A 22,040-nucleotide genomic window follows, 5' to 3' on the forward strand; every position below is an offset into this window, starting at 1 on the left:
CAGCAGGCCCCACTCCAGTCAGCAGGGCCAACTCCAGACAGTACTGTCCCACACTAGCCAACATGGCCCCACACCAGCGAAGATGGTCCCCCGCCAGCCAAAATGCGCCTAGTCCAGCCAACATGGGCCCAGTTCAGCCAGCCTCAGCCCAATTCAGTCAACTCGGACCCAGTCCAGCCAGTATGGACCTAGTCCAGCAAGCACAGTCCCTCAGCCGTGGCCTTCCTGCCCTTTTCTGTTCCACCAATCCTCACTCAGCCCCAGGCCTGATTTCCAGGGCTATCAAAAACATGGTGACGCATTTGCTCCCCCTCCCCTCCACTCTATCATCTCTTCCTGTCACTGAGTTGCTCTGGGCCAGAGCCAGAAGCAGCAGGCGTTCCAGGGAGGGTGTCCTTGGGTTCAAATGGAAGGGTCCGAGGCAGTCCAGCCCTCTAGCCCTCACGTAACCCAATCTGCAGGTCTGTGGTCTCACCAGGCTGAGTGAAGAGCTGTTTGAGATGCGAAAGGCAAAGGGAGAAGGATCACAGCCCTTTGCTAGGAATTTTTGTCTCTCGCAGGTCCCTTACAGGTAGAGACTAGAGTGTTCATCCTCGGGCCCAGCCTATGACATCAAATTACACTGCGTGCCTAACAAAAGGAGTGTGGTCCCCTGGGCAATATAGGTAGAATTGTTGTTTTTGTTTTCCATACTGCTCGGAAAGATCTAGAAGTAGAGAACTCTACCAGTCCTCAGGTCAGATATCAGAGCAGAATAGTATGTTGATCAGATTATAAGAAAATCAAGTACCTGCAGACACTTTTGGAGGGAAATGATTGTTTGCTAATCACATTAGGAGAAGAAGAAACCAGAACACATACAACATGAAACCTGAGGAAGCAGCTTGGCCTAGTACATTGAGCCTGGGAGTCAGAAGGACCTGGGTTCTAATCCGGGCTCTGCCACTTGTCTGTTGTGTGACATTGGGCAAGTCACTTAACTTCTCTTTGCCTCAGCTATCTCATCTATTAAATGGATATTAATACTGTGAGCTCACATGTTTTCCCGTCACTGACTTTTTGTCCATGTCCTTCAGCTTTACATCTGACAGACCACAGCTATTCCTATCATCATTATTATGGTATTTGTTAAGCATTTACTATTTGTCAAACACTGTTTGAAGCGCTGGAGCAGATACAAATTAATCAGGTTGGAGAGAGTTCTCGTTCCACATAGGACTCACAGATATTTATTCTCCATTGTACAGTTGAGGAAACTGAAGCACAGAGAAATGACTTGCTCCAGATCACACAGCAAGAAATTGGTAGAACTGGGACTAGAATCCAGGTCCTTTGACCCCCAGACCTGTGCTTTTCTACTAAGCCATGCTGCTTTCTATTTTCAGTAAAGTTCTGAAAACACATCTTCTCTATTAGTCCTTCCCCAATGAATTTCTAATCTCTCATTGGCCACTTCAGCCCTTCTGAGCAACATAAGCACCTAAATATTCACAACCCCCGTAGTACCTATGCATGTATCTCATATATTCTATTACCCCTCCATTGTAGTTTGAGTGTCTGTCTCCCCGACTAGATTGTAAATTTAAGAGCAGGGATTATGTAATCTAATTCGGTTGTATACTTCCATATGCTTTGTATGGTATTCTGCACACAGTCGGTGCTCAATACATTTGATTGGTTGACACTCATCAGGGAGGACTCAAGCATTGTAAAATTTATTTTCCATAGGGTAACAGTCAACTAAGGGATATGCAAAGTACCAGTTGGTAAAGCAATCGCTACTTATTGCTTCTTTGTGACTTTTAGGCAATTACACAGACACTATGTGCCACATCCTCGTATTAAGTTGTTCCTTCAGTGTATGCAATTGCACCCTAGTGACCTAAAACAGCTGATGCAATTTCCAAAGCAAGTAGAGATTTAGGCATGGAGAGAATCTAGCTGAATGTTACCTACAACAGGTAAGACTTCCTCAAATGGTGTATCTAGACCAGGATGAGGAAAGAAGTTGTGCCAAACACATCCCTGAAGGGACATAAAATGAGGGTGGGAAGGAAGAATGGCATCATCAAAATGTTGGAGTGCTATGCCGGTGAAAAACTACAAAACATGTCATACTGTATATGTTCATTCCTTTCAGCATGATCAGTTCTTCTAAAGTTCCTCAAATAAATACTAATGACCATTTTTCAGTAAGCATGTGAGATTATGGTATCACCACTAAGGGAATGAGGGAAATCATGTAAACTGCTTACAGGTATAATCAGACATTTTGCATATGGGGCAATTTGGGACAAATTGCATGGATAGTGCCGTCACTTTACATAATCAAAGACATTTGGGTAATGTTGGTCTTCTTTTCTACCCCCATTTTATATCCCTTCATGGATGTGTCAGACAGCTTCTCTCCTTACCCTGGCCTGGATATGCCATTGAGGACAAATTTACCTGTTGTAGGTAACACTGAGGTAGATTCTCTCCATGTTTAAGTCTCTGTTTGCTTTGGAAAAATGCATGAACTGCTTTAGTCCATTAGGGTGCAATTGCATACACTGAAGAAACAACTTACTGAGAGGATGTAGCTCATAGTGTCTGTGTAATTGCTTAAAAGTAATGAGGAAGCAATAAGGCTGAAGAATTTGTAGATTTTATCATGTCTGTAACTTTCTACAGGTCCCAGTCACAAGATAATAGACCCCTTCTGTCATATTTTTAAAATGTGGGTATTCAGACTATTTAAAAATGAAAATTCAAACAAGCCAATAAGGACTTCATTTAGTCTAATAATAAATAATTTTGTCTTTTCTTGGTGCAATAGTATTCCTTTTGATAATTAAATTCTTCCCATGGGAAAATAGCACACTGGAAAGTAACGGTTGCATAAATGATTGCTTAGAGAGTTCTTCAAATCGTACTCTGTCCCCCTAGCAGGAGTTAATTGCATGGTGAAATTTTTTTTTTAACATTTTTCTTTTTACTGACGTGAAACTTGCTAATTGAGGCAAGAGATTCTGTTTAGAGTATAAAATCCCCAGTAGAGAAGTTGGGACTTTTTAAGTTAATATACTGTGACATTGGTGTCTAGATACTATTAAATGGGGGAAAAGAAATGGCAGGATTCTAGAGCACAGTCTATTTTTAGAATTTAAATCCTTGGTTCCAATTTTTAAAATATGAAAAGTGCATTAGGGTTTGGTGTTCTCTGCACTTTGTGCAGAATTAAAATAACCCTTTCCCAAGCACAAGATGTTGCAGATAATATAAACCAATAAAAATAACAGTGCTAGAAGGTGCAACACCAGGGGTGGGCGAAGTGGGGGAATGGTAATTTTTTCTGGAATTTTTCCAACAGGAGATTTTATTGTAATTTTGGTATGAAGTGGGTCAAGTTTTTATTAATACCATAAAGTTATCATTTCATTCTCTCTACTTATTAAATGGATTTTTTCAAAAAGTAGTTCTTTCAGATGATTTTGAATTCCATTTTCTATAAATGGAGTCAGAAAGTAAAGCACTGAAATTTACAATAGTAAAAAAATTATGAGTGGATGTTCATGTGGAGGATGACAGAAGGGACTCCAAACTCTCCAGAAGAAGCTTTGAGCAAAATACTCCTCCAGTATCTTCTCCAGGAAGTCTTCTCTAATTTCTCTTCCCCCATAACTACCTCTTCAGCAATTCTGCACCAACTACACACTATGTGCTCATAACCGCACATGGTATTTCTGTACTTAGCAACTCACATAATAGGCTATTTAAGCACATACATATCCACTTCTCTCTTCTATTGGTAAGTCATTTCAATATCAGCCTCCCCTGCAAGCTTGTAAATTCCTTGCAGGTAGAGATAATAATGGCTACTACATAGTGCTCTCTGAAATGCTAAGGACAATGCTTGCTAGATCGTAGGTACTCTAAATACTAATTGATTCATTTTTACGTACCTTTCCATTCCTCCTCTTCCCTGACTAGCGCACACATGCGTGAACACACACACACACACACACACATACATACACAAACACCCATGCCACTGCCACCACAACTACCCTGTGAAAAGCGTAGTTGTACATTGTGACCGTAATTTATATTTGTCTTCATTCTTCACATTAAGTCCTTCAAGGGCAGGACTTACCCTGCCTTTTACTTGTCTTGTAATGTCCCATGCCAAGTATGACTTTTAAAAATGGATGTTAAATAAAACACCACCAACTCATTCTATGTAAAAAGGAATTTATCTCCTAAACCTTTCCCTTCTTCTAGGTCTCACATCTTTGTTGATAACACTAACTTCCTCTCTATCCCAGAAGCCCACTGCCTAGACTCCATACTGTCTCTTTCAGCTCTTACGTTCATAACAACTGCTAAATCATGCCAATTCTTCCTCCAAATAGTTCCCGGATCTTTCCTTCCTTTCCTGGTTCAAACTCTTGTCCTCTCATAGTAAGCCTATTATGCTCTGCCCACAGTTGGTGCACAATCTGTATTACTAATAGCTAGATGGATCAAGTCATCTAGACTCACAAGTAGAGTTGGTAATCTTTGGCAGGAAAGTGGATAAGGTTGTTTACAAATAGTGTTGCTAGTTTCTGGCTCTTGGTCACCTTGAGGTAGGAAAAAAATTTGCCACCAGAAACGCCTCCTCCCCCTCCCACCAAACTCAAGGAACATATGGATGTCAGTTCTAATTCTTGAACCTTGTATGTTTCTTCCTTTTAAACAGCATTTGTTAAACACTTACTATGTGCATAAGCCGATCAGGTGGGGCACAGTCCGTGGCCCAGCTGGGGCTCACAGTCAATCTCCATTTTACAGATAAGGTAACTGAGGCATAGAGAAGGTAAGTTACTTGGCCAATGTCACACAGCAGACAAGTGGTGGAACTGGAATCAGAATCCAGGACTTTTGACTCCCATCCCCATTCTCCAGCCACTAGAACATGCTGCTTCCCAAAAAAGATCCCTGCTCCAGAACAGTGGTGTCCACTCTCACAGGTTCCTATTCACAAAGACTCTGCCTCCACTGGGAGCTTTTCAAGGTTTAACTTCCTCCATCCCTCAACTGCCCCACCACATTACCTCTCTCCCCTTCAGGATGTTACACCCTAGGGGAGTTTCTTCAGTCACCATCTGAAGTCAGCCAAAGCTGGGTACTCCTCGGGTAGATGTTTTGGATATTAACATCATATAGGGGAAAAAATTATCAGAACTGTATCCTGAGAAGACCTTGAAGGATTTTAAAACCATGAACAGACATTTAAATAATAGGCTGGGGAGGGGGGAATAAGACAAAGCTGATTCATCTCTGTCAGGAATTTTGCATTGCAGTTTTCTTAAAGGAAAATGATTTTTTTTATTCTGTAATATTTCTGTTCATTTTCACCTTTGCTTAGTAAACTCAATTTTTCCAATTACGTCTTATCTTGAGGGATAGGGTGGGTTGGCGGGGGGGGCACGGGGGATAAGGGGTGAGTCTCTTCAAATACAATCTTATTTGAGAAATCCTAAACTGTACTGGAGCATACATGTAGTTTCAAACAAAGTGAACAGTTCCACAGCAACAGCCAAAATACTTCTGGGGTAAAGTAAAATTTATACAATTCAAAATGTGTAACAAACCTGATTTCTGACCTTGCATATATATTCTCCTTTATTTAGGATGTTCCTTTACTTAACTGGGGATTAGCTATTTCTAAATTGGTATTCCTCTAGCACAAGCAGTGTTTTTGAACTCAGCTGGGTCATTCGAACTTTGTCATCACTCTATCCTAATTTGCAGTTTTGTGATAATAAAAGCCCTAAATATATTGCTACTGTCTAGACGTTTTATCTGAAACAAGTGCCCTTTGTAGTCTCAGAGGACTTTTCCATTTTATTCCCAGTAAATCAAAGTCTGTGAAGAGCTGTGGTTCTTATTAAGACATACCCTTCACAGTCCAGCGATTGCCAGCGGTGGCAAGCCATTGACAGTTCATTTACATATAAGTGATGACTTCCATCAGGTAGTTGGCTCAAAAATACAATGGACATTTAGAGCTTATCCAATATTTCTTGTTCTTTGATGAGCATCAACTGCCAGTTTATATATAGAAACCAACTGCTGAAAAGTGAAGGCTTCTTTTCTCTGACCTTTCATTGTCTTCTACAGATCTACAGAGGCATACCGTCCCTGAACTTAATACAAGTTCACTTTTAGAAAAGACATGCTTTATGTTACATGGTGAGAATCAAGAGACATCAGTAGAATTTAGGAATAAGGAAAAAGTCCGAGAAGATTATTTCAGAAAAAAAAAAAACCTTTAAAAACACTTTTATCCCATTGATTAATCAGGAACAAATAATGGTCTTCCCCCTCCCCCCAAGGTAATTTCCCTATTCTATTATATTCCTTGTTTTTCTCTGTACATGCTGACTTTATTCTTGATCAACATTTATTATAGGATACTCCTATCATAGCCTGTATTTAAGGATGCAAACCTTCCATTATAACCCCGGGCTTTTACTCTCATTGTTTTCAGGAAAAAAAAAAAAAAAACAACTTGTGGCCAGATTTTCATCCTGTGTAATTCAATGAGAATGGGCTAAAATTTAATCAGCATTGGCTGAAGCTTCACTGCCATGCTTGGTCTCAGCTCAAATGCGATTTTTTTTTTCTCCTAAGGGAGGGGGACTTGGTGGAGAAGGGAGAATTTGAAAGCATCTTTTCCACTGCTTTTGTTTAACTGGGATGGGGAAATTTTTACTTTCCCCATTTTAGTCATAGATCCTTTTTCTGGGCTAGTCCAAAACAGCAAGTTCAAAGCTTTTAAATCTGAACATAGAAATATAACCTCTGTTCTTATCTTCAGGAGTACCACAGATAATTGAAATATGCAGATTAACCTTGCTTTAAGCATACAATTTCTGCATCCTCCACCAAAATTTGCCTCCAATTGGCTGACAAATAGCAAAACCTTTTTCTCTCCTGTTCGACCCTACCTATCTTGTGGTGGGAGGTACCAGAAAGCTAGAAAAGCCCCACAGGCACAACTAAGTTACCAGCTTCACCAAGAAGCAAGACCTGTTCAAAAACTTGGCAAACAGTCCCTGAATAATTAAGCCTAACTGTAGTTGCTAAGTAAACTGGGAAAAATATGTAAAAAGGAATCTATTGATATATGTATTGCCCCTCTTTTACAGTCTATAAGTATATTTAAGCATTTAACACTGTAAATATCATTAACCATTTTAGCTATGTGTATCCAGTCTTGCTTTTCCCAGAGTACCCTGTCCTTTATACCATGGGGTGTTTCTTCTCCATGTTCTGTGCCTGCTATCCCCTAGCACCTAGGATAGTAGCAGGTTCCATATTGGTGTTTGGTGAATGGTGAATAAAAGAACTTAAAAACCCACACTGAACATTTTTGGTTGGGTGTATAGCTGCTGATATCACAACACGTTGTTATGACTAGTCAGAGTCTCAGGGTCCCAAACGATTCCAGTCCTTTGGATTTTCAAGAGTGAGCGCCAGAAGAGGAATTAGGCAGATATACAAGCCATGGAGGGCCAGTTTGGGCCTGAATGTGCCTTACTGTACTTTGTCCATGCGGAGGCAGCTCACCGATGAACTTGAAATCAGTTATTTGGTTGTCATATCCCTAACATACAGCATTTAAAACTTTTATAAGTGAGGAAACGTTTTTGCTGTGTGACTTATATGGGCTATGACCCTGGAAACTAAGAGCAGGTCATTAAGAAATGTTAATTTTTCTATTTTCTTTACTAACACCAACCCTGCTTCCCTCTGTCTTATCGCTCTAATCAAACCAGCCTTCTTTTTAGCTCCACCTGGCCCCCATTCCCATCTTTGAGCCTTCTGTATGTGTTCCCTCTCCTTGGGCCTAGTTCCAGTGCTGCTGGTTACTCCATGATTTTATCTCTTCTCTGGCCTAGGGCCCCTCCCTCCAAGCAGCTTTTAATAGAATGTATCACCTTCGTCTAATGTAACCAACCAAATCCCCTTCATTTTCTCCCTAGTTTAAGAGAATGGTGAGCAGGAGGCAAGGTGGGAAAAGGAGATAAGGGGATAAAGGAAACTAGTTAAAAACCCCTCACCTTCACCTATAAAAGTAAAATTATTTTGCCAGTCTTGGATCTTAAGGAGTTTTACAGGATTATTTAATAAAGATGAATAGAAGAGAAGCAGTTTCTTGTCCTATTCAAAATACTTGAACTGCTTGGAGTTCATTTTTGGATATACTCACTGAGAGGTCTGAGGTAACCTGAAAATTTGAATAGAAGAAATGTCAATCACCACAGGACTGGAATAGAAATGTATTGGAAACACAGGTTTCCTGAAATAAAAACATGAAAAAACTGGAAATAAAATAATAAAATACATCTCACAAATGTTGTCATGCAGACAAAAAAAAAACTACTCAAAGTGGCCAATTGTTCTGAAATTGCAAACACCATGAGGCAAATCAAGGTTGTAGCACTAAGAAATATCTATCGTTTTTATAACCAATTGATCCTTAAGCTAAATAGCAGCCTGGAAATGTGGTAGGTTTTATTCCTGTTCTTTGAATAGACCCTCCGGCTCAGCCTGACCCTGTGGAAAGACATAGCTCTTTCTCACATGAGTATGGATGGAGTGTTCCTAAACACCTAAACATTTTAGGTAAACATTATGCTTGAGACCCACTTTACAGTGTTCCTGCATAATCCAGTTGAAGATGGTCCCTTAAACAAAGAAATATGGAGAAACATGGCTAAAATTACTTAAGCTTCCTTCTTGCAAGCAAAGGTTTCCAAGAGCTAATGGACATGCTACCGATAGTTTCATTCGTCTAGTGATAGAAAGAGGAAGAGGAAGGTGGGAACAAGCAAATGGGAATTTTAGAATAACAGCTAGCCTAGTAAGGGCTAGGACTGAGGGGCTACAGGAAGCTCATTGTGGACAGGGAATGTTCTGTTTATTGCTGTACTGTACTCTCCCAAGCTCTTAGCTTTTCACAGTAAACGTTCAATAAATGCAGTTGAATGAATGAATGAAGGGTGAAAAGCTGGCATCGTAAACAAGAATAAGTTGTTGCCTGTGCTCCTCAACTCTAACTCTGGTCCCATGTTGGACCAGATGGTTTGACTCCTAACTAGCCAAAGATACCCAGCTAAGGAAAAATAAAATGACATTTTGCAACTTTCTGCTGAGGATGAAGTTTAATTCAATTGCCATGGTATAACAGAGGCTTTTTTTTTTTTCAAATATGGCCTAAAATAATGGTGTTAACCAATAACTCTGATAGGCTGCAAGGCTTGCCATAGTCTAAGAAACCTTCATTATTTATAGACTTGTTTTTCTTTTTCCTTGGTCATCATGGGATCTTTTCAAAGATGGCATGGGCTACCTTATTGTTTCCCCACTAAACACGGCAGATGAATCCCATCATTTGGGCAACATCAACATGTTCCATTCTTTAATCGAAAAACCCAAAACTAATGGATTTCATTTTCCCCTCTCTCATGGATTTCGCCACTAACTTCCCAACAATCCGAATGTCAGCTTTCTTTAGTATGGGATGTCCTCTCACTACAATACAAAACAAACAAATATATTAGTCAGTTCCCGAATCTTTTAGTTCATCTATTTCCTATAATAGTTATAATTGAGCCTAGTGAACTCCAGTTCATTACCCGTCTACCTTTTTTTAAATGATATTTGTTAGGCACAGTATGCCAGGCACTGTACTAAGCACTGGGGTAGATATTTGAAACAGATTGGACACAGTCTATGTCCCACATGGGGCTTCCCACTTTGTAGATGAGGTAACTAAGGCACAGAGAAATGTAGGAATGGAATTAGAACCCAGGTCCTCTGATTGCCAGGCCTATGCTCTTTCTACTGGGCTATGCAGCCTCCCATTATGATCACAGTTAAAGATACAAGCTATATTTCCTTAAGCCTTGACCTGTGCTTTCTGGAGGTGACCACCACATTACCAATGTGGACCACTGGTTGACATCACTGAAATCCAACTCTTCTGAGATGTTACTGAAATTCAACTCTTCTGAGATGTTACTATTAGAAAATTGATGATATCCCAACTAAAGGCTTCCATTTTTTTAAAAGGACTCCAATAACTTGGAGATATCCTATTGAAACAATATCATTTTTTCTACATTGGTCAATCCTTACCTAGAATATGAGTCATAGAATACTGTCATACAATGGTGCTCTTGCATTTTGTAATGGTCCAAACTCTTCTTCTCAACATCTTCACTGTGGGGAGGGAATGTGTCTATCAACTCAGTTGTATTGTACTCTTCTAAGCACTTAGTACAGACCAGTGCTCAATATACACCATTGATTGGTAGACTGATCTTACAGGGAATGGTGAACCAATTCCCTTAGTGAACTATCAGAACTGGCTATAATATGAATTAGATGTAATTCATATGGGGGCAAGAGATGGACTATGACCACTCAAGGCCCTGTCCAGATCTCTGCAAAGCCGGTGCAGTAAGAACAGACACAGTCAAGTACGCCACACAAAGAGCACTGAGGGAAATATCTGTCTTGCACTAACAGAACTTCACAGGAATCAGGAAGAGGCAATTGCAGGTTGCCACAGTACTCTCCTGAAATGCATCAGAGATTAATGTTTTATTCCGTAGGCTGGGAAACCACAGAAATACTCTCCTGAGCTAGGCTTTTATGGTGAGCACAGAATCTCTTGAAGTTCCCAGAATCTGTGATGAGGAGTTTTTCAAGACTCAGGAGTGGTACTAAATTAGCAGCTCTATTATTCAGTGAACTCTTGATCTAAACACTTATGAACACAAGTGAACTTAATACTTAGGGGGATTACAAGCAGAGCCTTCTGCCTGACAAAACCACAACACTAAATATATGCATTTTTGTACAGTCATGCCCACAAGTGCAGGGAGAACTGATCCAAAATGCCTGCTAAGATGCTAGGGTTTAGAAAGGGAATGTTTCAGGAAGAGGTGGGTGATAATAATAACAAATGATAATAATAATAATAGTATTCATTAAGTGGTTACTATATGCCAAGCAATGAACTAAGCACTGCGGGGGATGCGAGCCAATCGGGTTGGACACAGTCCCTGTCCCACCTGTCTCACAGTCTCGATCCCTATTTCACAGATGAGATAACTGAGGCAGAGAGGGGTGAAGTGGCTTGCCCAAGGGCACACAGCTGACATTTGGCAGAGCCGGCATTAGAACCTATGACCTTCTCACTCTCAGGCCCATGCTCTATCTACTATACCATGATTCTTCTCATGCTCAACTGGGTTTTGAAGAAGAGGAGGGATATGGGCGGGAGAAATTCAGTGGGGTGGGGAAAAGCATGTTAATGATGATTGGTGTCAGGAAGGTTAGGTACAGAAGAGGGTGAAGGGATGAGAGTGAGCAAAGAGCAAGAATTGCAGAGCAGTGGGAAAAGAGGTCACCTGGGGATAATAATAAGTAACTGTAATATTTGTTAAGCACTTACTGTGTGCCAAGCACTGTAGTAAGCATTAGGCTAGATACAAGATAATAAGGCCAGACCCAGTCCCTGCCCCATATGAGGCTCATAGTGTGAGTACAGATTTATTACTCTATTTTACTTGTACATATTTACTATTCTATTTATTTTGTCAATGATGTGCATCTAGCTTTACTTCTGTTTATTCTGATGACTTGACACCTGACCACATGTTTTGTTTTGTTGTCTGTCTCCCCCTTCTAGACTGTGAGCCCGAGGCCTTCCCAGACTGAGCCCCCTTTTTCCTTTCCTCCTCCCCATCCCCCCCCGCCCTACCTCCTTCCCCTCCCCACAACACCTGTATATATGTTTGTACAGATTTATTACTCTATTTATTTTACTTGTACATATTTACATATTCTACTTATTTTATTCTGTTAATATGTTTTGTTTTGTTGTCTGTCTCCCCCTTCTAGACTGTGAGCCCACTGTTGGGTAGGGACCATCTCTATATGTTGCCAACTTGTACTTCCCAAGCGCTTAGTACGGTGCTCTGCACACAGTAAGCGCTCAATAAATACGATTGAATGAATGAATGAATGAGTAGAAGGGAGAACAGGAATTAAATTCCCATTCTCCAGATGAAAAAAACTGAGGAACAAAGAAGCCAAGTGATTTGCCCAAGGTCACATAGAAGGTGAGTAGCAGAACCAGGATTAGAACCCAGTCCCTCTGAGTCCCAGGCCAATGCTCTTTCCTCTAGGCTATGTTGCTGCTTCTGAGAGCTAGAGGGCTTGGTTAAAGGGCACGTGATAATTCAGAGCTAAAAGTTAATGCAAGCAGTAATCAGAAGCCACTATGGACTTTCTAAAAAGGGGAGTGAAGTGACCCCCTCAAGAGAAAAGGGAAGGAATATTAGGCAGCATGATTCACATTTCTCAATAACTCAAAATGGGATGATTTAGATTCATTCCCACATTAATTGTAACCAGGGGAAGAAATTTTATGCTGAATTGTATGCTAGCAATTATCAAACACTGGCTGTTGCATAGCACCATCTAGTATTGCCATATGCACAGATTTTCTGGCTTAAAACAACAGTATGCATTTTTATTCTTTTACAATACATATCTTTGAATTCTGGGCCGTTATTTCTAATGAGTGAGGGGAATTCAAGTTTGAAGCAGTAAATATAAATGACATTAAAGTTTAGTTTTCTTTATGCTTTTTTAAATGACAGCTCTCTAATTTGTTCAAAGTGGGGGAAATGCACATACATTAGCAATTGTGCATTTTCCAGCATCGTGACTGTATTGACTGTCATTCTGGGAAAGGGATGTCAGGAATTTCTTCAAAGTTTTTAAAGTTTGGTTATGCCTTCTGTCTGCTTTGAAACTATATTGGTTCACATAAGGGGTGAATCATATTGTACAGCTATTAATTCCATTAATATGATCAGAATGATGGGCTAGGTATAAGTACTGATTGTACTTCACATACAATTTTCACTCCAGCCTTAAATGACTTAATAAATATTACCTTGTTCCAAGATTGTAAAACATTAATTGAAAAAAAAGTAAGAAGCAATTTCAACTTGGTTCCGAAGGATAAGTAAGCAAATTACGAAAAGTATAAGGACAACAGAAGTCTTGGAGTAACAAAGCAAGGCAGGAAACAGAATAAAGGAAAAGGAAGGGCCTGAAGAGATCTCCAGAATAAAAATTTGCTTCATTTTAGTTGTAGAATAGTAGTGTATCCTAGTGGAAAGAGCATGGGCCTGGGAATCAGAGGAACTGGGTTCTAATCTACTGGGTTCTCAGCCACTTGCCCGCAGTGTGGTCACATTGCACAACGAATCATTTAACTTCTCTGTACCTCAGTTTCCTCATCTGTATAATGGGAATTCAATACCTGTTCTCCCTCCTAGTTAGACTGTGAGCCCCATGGGGGACAGGGACCATGTCCACCCTGATGAGCTTGTATCTACCCAGTGTTTTGTATAGTGCTTGGCACTTAGTGAACATATAACCTACACCATAATTAATGAGGATTCTGGAACAAGGACCAAGAACTGAAATACCTAATGACAGCTTGCTCAAGTGGAAGAAAGACAAAAGGCTTTATTATCAACTCTTACTGTTATGTACACACACACACACACACACACACACACACACACACACACACACACCACAGCTCTTGAGGGTCTTAAGAGGAAATCAGGAAGAATAAACTTCAGTTTTCTTAATGGAGCGTATCAGTGGTGTGGCATTGGAGTGGCACTGAATACCGAGGTAGTTCATGGTGGCTTGCAGCAGCTACACCGTGGCTCGTATTGCCAGCTTAAAAAAAATGCACAGAGGATGAAGATTTGGGAGTGTGCGGTAGGAAGGCAGAAACAGGAGAGAGTGGGAAAGGAACACAGTGAGGAGAGGAGGGGATGAGGAGGGAGTTAATATACTGTCAGTGATTGAATGTATTGTGAGGGGCAAGGATTGTGGCTCCTAGCAAAGTCAGAAATTGGCGATGGACGTGTCCTTGAATTGCAGATATTAAAGGGTGACCACAACCTGCGGTATACCTGTATTGGATTCTGGCATGTAGGGATCAAGCAGCTTTACATCCTGTGCTCCTTTTATTCACCCCTTGCTCAGCCCCACAGCACTTATATAAATATCCTGTACATAGCCATAATGTATTTATTTATATCGTCTGTCTCCCCCTCTATCCTGTAAGTTCATCTTGGACAGGATTGTATCTGTCTACTTCATTTTATTGTACTCTTCCAAATGCTTAATACTGTGTTAGGCACACTGTAAGTGCTCAATAAATAAGATTGATTGATTGACTGATTTTTGATGGGAGGCAGGTGCTACAACTAGCAAGCATTTAAGGAATTGGCTTAAATTGCTTTTTTGAGTTTTTCCAGTAATGGGAGTACATTACTAGACATTACATAATTTCTTGTGGGAAACACTATTTGGGGTTATTTTGCTTAACATGTTTTCATGGAACAAAGTAAAAACCTTAACTAGGACTTTTCAGCGCTGAATTATTGTTAATCCTAGAATATTAATGCTAAGTATGGTTCTGCCATTCCCATTATGTCAAAGCCCTTTCCTCCAGACCTTAAAAGGATGAAAGCTATACAGTTTGGACCCAGGTGCCTGGAGTTGAACTCTACCAAATGAGTTGGGTAGAAAATCGTAACCACTCTTTCACACAAACCCACACACTCTTCAAGATACCTGATTTTATTTTTCCCTCATTAGATTTTTAAGTGGCTTCAGTAGGCATATTGAAATGGAAGGAATGAGTACAGATGAAAAGCCAGACTACCAGACCAGAAAAGGTAGAGAATCTGAATCTGTTCAGAGGAGTGAATGAATACTCTTCTGTGGATGCCGTGGAGATCTTTAGATGTAATCACATGGATCATGTGCACCCAGGTGCAGAAGTGACTCCAACTTCCTCTAGACACAAAGCTTGTTGTGGGCAGGGAATGTGTCTTTTATATTATACTCTCCCAAGCACTTAATACAAGTGCTTCTAAGCACTGGGGTAGATACAGGGTAATCAGGTTGTCCCACGTGGGGCTAACACTTTTAATCCCCATTTTACAGATGAGTTAACTGAGGCACAGAGAAGTTAAGTGACTTGCCCAAGGTCACACAGCAGACAAGTGGCAGAGCCAGGACTAGAACTCGCGTCCTCTGACTCCCAAACCCATCCTCTCTCCAGTAAGCCATGCTGGCTTTTGAATGGTTGTTCAATTATGCACAGACCTTTAATATTTTCCCCTGTGCTATGGTTGTCCAAATGAGATTGCAAACTTCTAGAAGGCAAGATTGTGCTTATTCACACCTTCTTAATAGTAATAATAATAATGGCATTATTATTATTACTATGTGCAAAACACCATTCTAAGTGCTGGGGAGGTTGCAAGGTGATCAGGTTGTCCCACGGGGGCTCACAGTCTTAATCCCCATTTTACAGATGAGGTAACTGAGGCACAGAGAAGTTAAGTGACTTGCCCAAAGTCACACAGCTGACAATTGGCAGAGCTGGGATTTGAACCCATGACCTCTGACTCCAAAGCCCATGCTCTTTCCACTGAGCCATGCTGCTTCTTCTCTTCCTCCTTTTTTCCACATCTCTCTTAGCCACCTGCCATTCATCACAAGTGACCTCAAAGGGTAGTCCAATCATGCTTAATAAAATTAATTGCAACTATGATGAAAACAAGTATTTCTTTTCATTCTTAGAGAATTCTTCATAAAGTAATTCTATGTTAGGTATGGAAAAAGAATCCAGGGATTAGGTAATTCCTGAAAATCACCATTGCTAGTGTCCTTTTTTTACTTCTCTAGCCCCTAGCCTCACATCTCCTTGCTGCATTATCAAACTAAAGTCAGTATACATTTATAAATGAATGACTGTGAGATGGAGGTTGAAAGAGGCAGAGGCAATAACAACATTTGGGAAGAACAAGTTAAGACAACAGCCATTTGGTTCTTTGTACCTGATCAAAAATACTTTCAGCTGGTATTTGTGCTACTACATATTTGGGCGCCTACAGGCCATCTGATGCTTCTGTTTCTGTCACCCTCCCCTAGAAAAGGAGGGGAAGAGAGTGCTAGTCAATAGAGACATAACCCAGGCTCAAGGGATAAAATCAGGTATAGCAAGAACTGCTGATCACAGCTTCACAACTTCAGGATTTGGAGGTTACCTCATTTCATAGCCTTCCAGGACTTTGGGGAGAGAGAACCAGTAAGCAAGTGAGGTTGAGAAGAGATACTGTTTTGCAAATTCCTACAAAGTAAAAGAAACTTTGTATGGCTTTTCACCATTTATAGGAGCCAAGCTATGTAAGTCTCTGGGTTGCCCTTTCTTTGGGGAAAAAGACCCTGGCTTGTCCATGTACTGTGGCAGAACTCCCATTCATTTTCCCATCTCTCCCCAGACTAGATCTTCAGGCTTTCTCTGACAACATTCTTCCCAGTTTGATCCCCTGTCTTTCAATCCTCTTGGGTTCACAAACTTTGATTAGTGCAAGAGAATGGTCTCATGAAGAAACTATATGGCCAAAGCATGAGACTGTGAGGCAGAAATTGTGGATGTGGAGGCAACTGCATGCCTGCTGTATAACCTTGGGCACATCACAACTTCTTTGTGATTCAGTTTCCTCATCTGCAAACTGGAAATTCAATATTTTTTCTCCCTCCTACTTAGTTTGGAAGCCCCTTGTTGGACAGGGGTTTTGTCCTACCAGTGCTTACTACGGTTCTTGGTACATAGTAAACACTTAACAAATGCCACAGCTATCATTACTATTGTTTCCATTAAACCAATTTGTGGTCCAGCCACTAAAACACCACCAAAATCGTGAAGCACTGAAGTTTACAATTGAAAAATAAGAGAATTGAGTTATTTTCTGAGAAAATTCTGCCATCCCAATCTAGATTTTAAAATAACTTAACCAGATACCCAACGGGGAAAGGAACAGTTTTCTTATTATTAGATAACCCATAATACATAATGGGGATTTCCTAATCATCTAGAAGACTGGGGCTTTCTACACAGGCACTAGACTTACTGATAGGTCTATACAGGTGAGGGCTAGCTTTTTTATGGTATTTAAGCATTTACTATGTGCCAAACACTGTACTAAGTACTGTGATAGATTCATTCATTCAATCATATTTATTGAGCACTGACTGTGTGCAAAGCACTGTACTAGGAGCTTGGGAAGTACAAATCGGCAACTTATAGAGATGGTCCCTACCCAACAACAGGCTCACAGTCTAGACAAAATTTAATCAGGTTGTAGACAACTCCTGTCCACATAGCGTTCATAGTCTTAATCCCCATTTTAAACATGCACAGAGAAGTTAAGTGACTTGCCTAAGGTCACACAGCAGCATGGATCAGTGGAAAGAGCACGGGCTTTGGAGTCAGAGGTCAGGGGCTCAAATCCCGGCTCTCCCAATTGTCAGCTGTGTAACTTTGGGCAAGTCACTTAACTTCTCTATGCCTCAGTTACCTCATCTGTAAAATGGGGATTAAGACTGTGAGCCCCCGTGGGACAATCTGATCACCTTGTAATTTCCCCAGTGCTTAGAATGGTGCTTTGCACATAGTAAGTGCTTAATAAATACCATCATTATTGTTATTAAGTATCAGAGCAAAGTTAGAACCCAAGTCCTTCTGATTTCCAGACCCAAGTTCGATCCACTTCAGACAAGCTAAGGAAAAAATTTCCTCCCTTTCTCATTCTAAATTACAACTTTGCATTATGTTATGAGGGCACATGGTGTCCTATATGATATAATGCAGAGATTCATTGGATCCCCCAGACCCTGAGCATTTCTCCAAGAGTAGTCTTGACCTGGTCCCCTTATACTAGTGTAATTGTGTTCTCCTCCAAACTCCCCATTCCCACAGGTGCTTCTTCTAATGGGCTGCTGTAAGCACCATCCCCCAACCCACCACCTCCTCCTGCTGCCCCACCCCTACCCCCAAAGAGGAAGCTGAGGCAATTACATCACTTGCTTAAAACCAAAGCGGGCTCTGGACAAGAAGAGGCCTTTCAGCATCACAGAGCACAGCCAAGTGAATCTGAGAGAACAGGGTTTACCGGCATCCACAGTGGATTTTCCAGCAACATGCCAATGACCATATTTTTTGATACCTAATAATGTTTCTAAGAAATCAGTTGGACCAGGCTGAAAAGGAGATGATTGAAGAGGAAGCACCCGCCCAACTTATGCTTTCACCAACTCATTTCACTTTGCCAGCAAAGAAATGGCCACGGAATTTTTTTAGAAAGTGTTCTATAGAGTTCATAACAATTCAGTATATGCGGCAAGCCTCCCCCATATCTGCAACTAAAATAAGAACAGAAGAGGAAAGAAAGCATTATCATCCACCATCAGAATAATATGCAAAACTCTTTGCATTCCATCACACTGCCCCTGATTTTTAAATAATGGGGTATTGTTAAAGACTGAATAAAGGACTCTAAAGTGATACACTATAGAGAGATACAAGATGCTACTGCCAAAAAAAAGATAGCATTCAATTATTTTTTTAAAAGGCATTCTTATCACATCCCCTGCTAATATTAGCCTTTTCAATAAACAATAGCCTGCTGCAGTACTGCCAAGGTCTCCCAGCTGAAATGACAATGCTCAGTGGCAGGCAGTGAAGATCATTCCTTAAATTTTGATGTAATTCACAAACAGCATTCATCGGCCCCTCAATTATTAAGATCGCTCTGTTAACTCCAACATGAAACTAGATTAATATTTATAAGTGAAGATTGATGAGAAGTTCGTGTTTCAGTTTTTGCCAGAGTGCTTCAGGAACTAGAAATGAGTTTGATTTTCAGCAAGATGCCCACTGCCACAAAGTTATCTAGTTGGGCTCAATGGGTAGGTAGACAGCAAGGAGCATTAGGCTCTATTCATTTCTTTTTAAAGTCTTCGTCTACACATCCAAGTCCCAACGTTTAACAGATTTCCTTAGTGTGAAACAAGAAAATGCTGATGTTCAATCCAGGTCAAAAAATACTTCATGCAGAATGACAATGCCACCATTCATGTAGCCCTTTCAGTCTTCTAAACCCCAGCTTCAGATCAAATTTCCTTTACCTTGGCTCTAAAACTTTGGCTGAAGCTGAAACCTGGCAAACAAGGCCTTCTATTTTTTTTCCCCAAAAAATTTTGCCCAAAATCAGATCCAGTTTTCTAGAAACTTGTATTTAAGGGGTCATAAATCAGTTTGACTCTTATTTTGAACCACACTGTTCCAAGCTTGTCAAGATCCCAAACTGCAGTGTATGATTTTTCAGCAAAATGCCAGAATCGCTTTTCGGATTCTGAAAATGAATTAGCATTGTTTAGATACTAAAGCTGCATCGTTCATTTATTCTCATTAAAAACTCCAAGAAATTAGCAATGGTTGTAAAAGTGAGCAGTGACAATAATGATTGTTGATATTGGTATCCTCTAACTATTTCATGATTTCGAACTCTTACACATCCCAGGGTTGGCATTTGCATTTCCCATTTATCTTCTGAATAAAATGATCATCTACTCTTGATGAAGACCCTGGATTATCCATGGCAGATATTTAAGTTTTCACCATTCTTTTCCCTGACTTTCCTCCATTCTGTAGTACCCAGGGTCCAAACAGTACTTTTCACCAAGATTCTATTCATCCAAAGAAATTTCATCAATTTGCCCAGATAGAGTCCCTTCGTTATACTCCAATTAGGCCAAGCACTTCTTCTTTTTTTTTTTTTTATCATTTTCTGCTTTGTTGCACTAACCATCCAGCCTCTCCTCATTTGCACAGATGAGAGTTTGGGGCTCTAAACTACAAAAGAAGCCAGCAGCTAAACTGGGTTGAATTTGCATATTTCTAAAGAGTTTTACATCCAGAAACTGCTTGTCCTCACCTCTGCTGGAGGAGCTGTTATTTTCCCCACTTTACAGATGGGATGGGTAAGGCAGAGAGAGGTTAAGTTATGTGACTAATAAAGAGACCTTGGTATACAGGCCAAGACTTCTGACTCCTGGCCTTCCTCTCATTCCATGGGGCCATATCCTCTTCTAGCAGGACTAAACTGAAATCCACAAAAAAGACATGCTAGAACTCAGTTACACCTTAACATACACATCCCAGACTCAAGGCAAATAATAATCAATATCATTAAATATTTTCCCTGATACTTGACTGATGCTGTGCAAAGCTGGGGTCTCTACCCTCTAGTAGATTATAATCTCTGACACTATTGGTGTATAGTGTTTTTCACTATGAGAAACACATAATCACCCAGATATTTGTTTAAATATTGAATATATGGACTTTCATGCCTTAATTCATTGCACTGAGACACCAAAATCAGTTGGTAAAAGCTTTATGAAAAAAGTGAAGCAGATTGAATGGTTGAAAGTGGTTGGCTAGAGCTAGCATGCAGAGGGTTTCAGGCTGGATGTGCCATTGCATCATTATTAGAGAAGCTTAATTTAGATCATTGAGAAAAGGGCAGTAAATTTACTTCATTTCATGAAGCCCTTCTGACAACAGTTTCATAAATGAACTGCAAAAGCATTATCTAAAAATTGAACTGTATTTTGAAATGACAATACTTTTAACTTCTCTTTACCTGGTGACTAGTTTCACCAGAGTGCTATTGACATCATGCAATGTCAAGAAGACCCAAGTAAGTAAGGATTTCTTCCCTTTTAGACTGTAAGCTCACTAGGGGTGGGGAATGTGTCTGTTTATCATTATATTGTACTCTTCCAAGTGTTTAGTACAGTGCTCTGCACATAGCACTCAAATATGATTGAATTGAATTGAATTTCAGATTTGCTGAAATGGTGCAGTGGGGAAGGGTACTATGCTGGGAAACTGGAGACTTGGGTTGTAGTCTTAGTTCTGCCTGAAGCTGACTTTCATAGGTGAAGACACAGATGCACTTTCTGATATGCTGCACCACTCCCTGCCTACTCAGATGTCTCCGTTCTCACTTTCTACATCCCAGCCCACACACTCCGCTCCTCTTGTTCTAACTTTCCTACTGTTCCTTGTTCTCTCCTGTCCCACTGTCGACCCCTGGCCCACATCCTACTTTCATTCATTCATTCATTCAATTGTATTTATTGAGCGCTTACTGTGTGCAGAGCACTGTACTAAGCACTTGGGAAGTACAAGTTGGCAACATATAGAGATGGTCCCTACCCAACAGAGGGCTCACAGTCTAGAAGGGGGAGACAGACAACAAAACAAAACATATTAACAAAATAAGATAAATAGAATAGTAAATATGTACAAGTAAAACAAATAGAGTAATAAATATGTACAAACATATATACAGGTGCTGTGGGGAGGGGAAGGAGGTAAGGCGGGGGGATGGGTGGGGGGGGAGGAAGGAGGGGGCTCAGTCTGGGAAGGCCACCTGGAGGAGGTGAGCTCTCGGTAGGGCTTTGAAGGGCGGAAGAGAGCTAGCTTGGCGGATGTGCGGAGGGAGGGCATTCCAGGCCAGGGGGAGGACGTGGGCTGGGGGTCGATGGCGGGACAGGCGAGAACGCTTCTGGCCTGGAATGCCCTCCCTCCTCAAATCCACCAAATAATCACACTTCCCCCCACCTTCAAAGCCCTACTGAAGACTCACCTCCTCCAGGAGACCTTCCCAGACTAAACCCCCCCTTTCCTCAGCTCCCTCTCCACTTCCCATTGCACCAACTCGCTCCCTTTGTTCTATGCCCCCATCCCACAGTACTTGTGTATATATGTACATAGCTAAAATTCTATTTCTTTATATTAAAGCCTGTTTACTTGTTTTGATATGTATACATCTATAATTCTATTTATTTATATTGATGCTACTGGTGCTTGTTTACTTGTTTTGATGTCTGTCTCCCCGCTTCTAGACTGTAAGCCTGTTGTGGGCAGCAATTGTCTCTATTGCTAAATTGTACTTTCCAAGTGCTTAATACAGTGCTCTGCACACAGTAAGTACTCAATAAATACGATTGAATGAATGAGTGAGATGTTG

The 22,040-nt window shown here is 40.7% G+C and overlaps 1 protein-coding gene across 11 annotated transcripts in view; it reads right to left on the reverse strand.

Annotated features, from left to right (window-relative positions):
* The window catches only part of IQCM (IQ motif containing M), a 269,935-nt gene that overhangs the window by 52,281 nt on the left and 195,614 nt on the right, over positions 1–22,040 (reverse strand). For 7 of the 11 annotated variants that reach the window (XM_038755208.1, XM_038755200.1, XM_038755209.1 and 4 more), the window contains one exon: positions 9,190–9,567. The exons of 3 other annotated variants lie outside the window; for them this stretch is intronic. In XM_038755208.1, the coding sequence (XP_038611136.1) occupies positions 9,455–9,567 (113 nt within the window). In that variant the 3' untranslated portion in view covers positions 9,190–9,454. Of the gene's footprint in view, positions 1–9,189; positions 9,568–10,173; positions 10,258–22,040 lie in introns of those variants that run through there. One more of the 11 variants, XM_038755202.1, reaches the window with a different exon arrangement.

This window comes from Tachyglossus aculeatus, chromosome 12, assembly GCF_015852505.1.
Source record: "Tachyglossus aculeatus isolate mTacAcu1 chromosome 12, mTacAcu1.pri, whole genome shotgun sequence".
In the NCBI taxonomy this organism is placed as follows: Eukaryota; Metazoa; Chordata; class Mammalia; order Monotremata; family Tachyglossidae; genus Tachyglossus; species Tachyglossus aculeatus.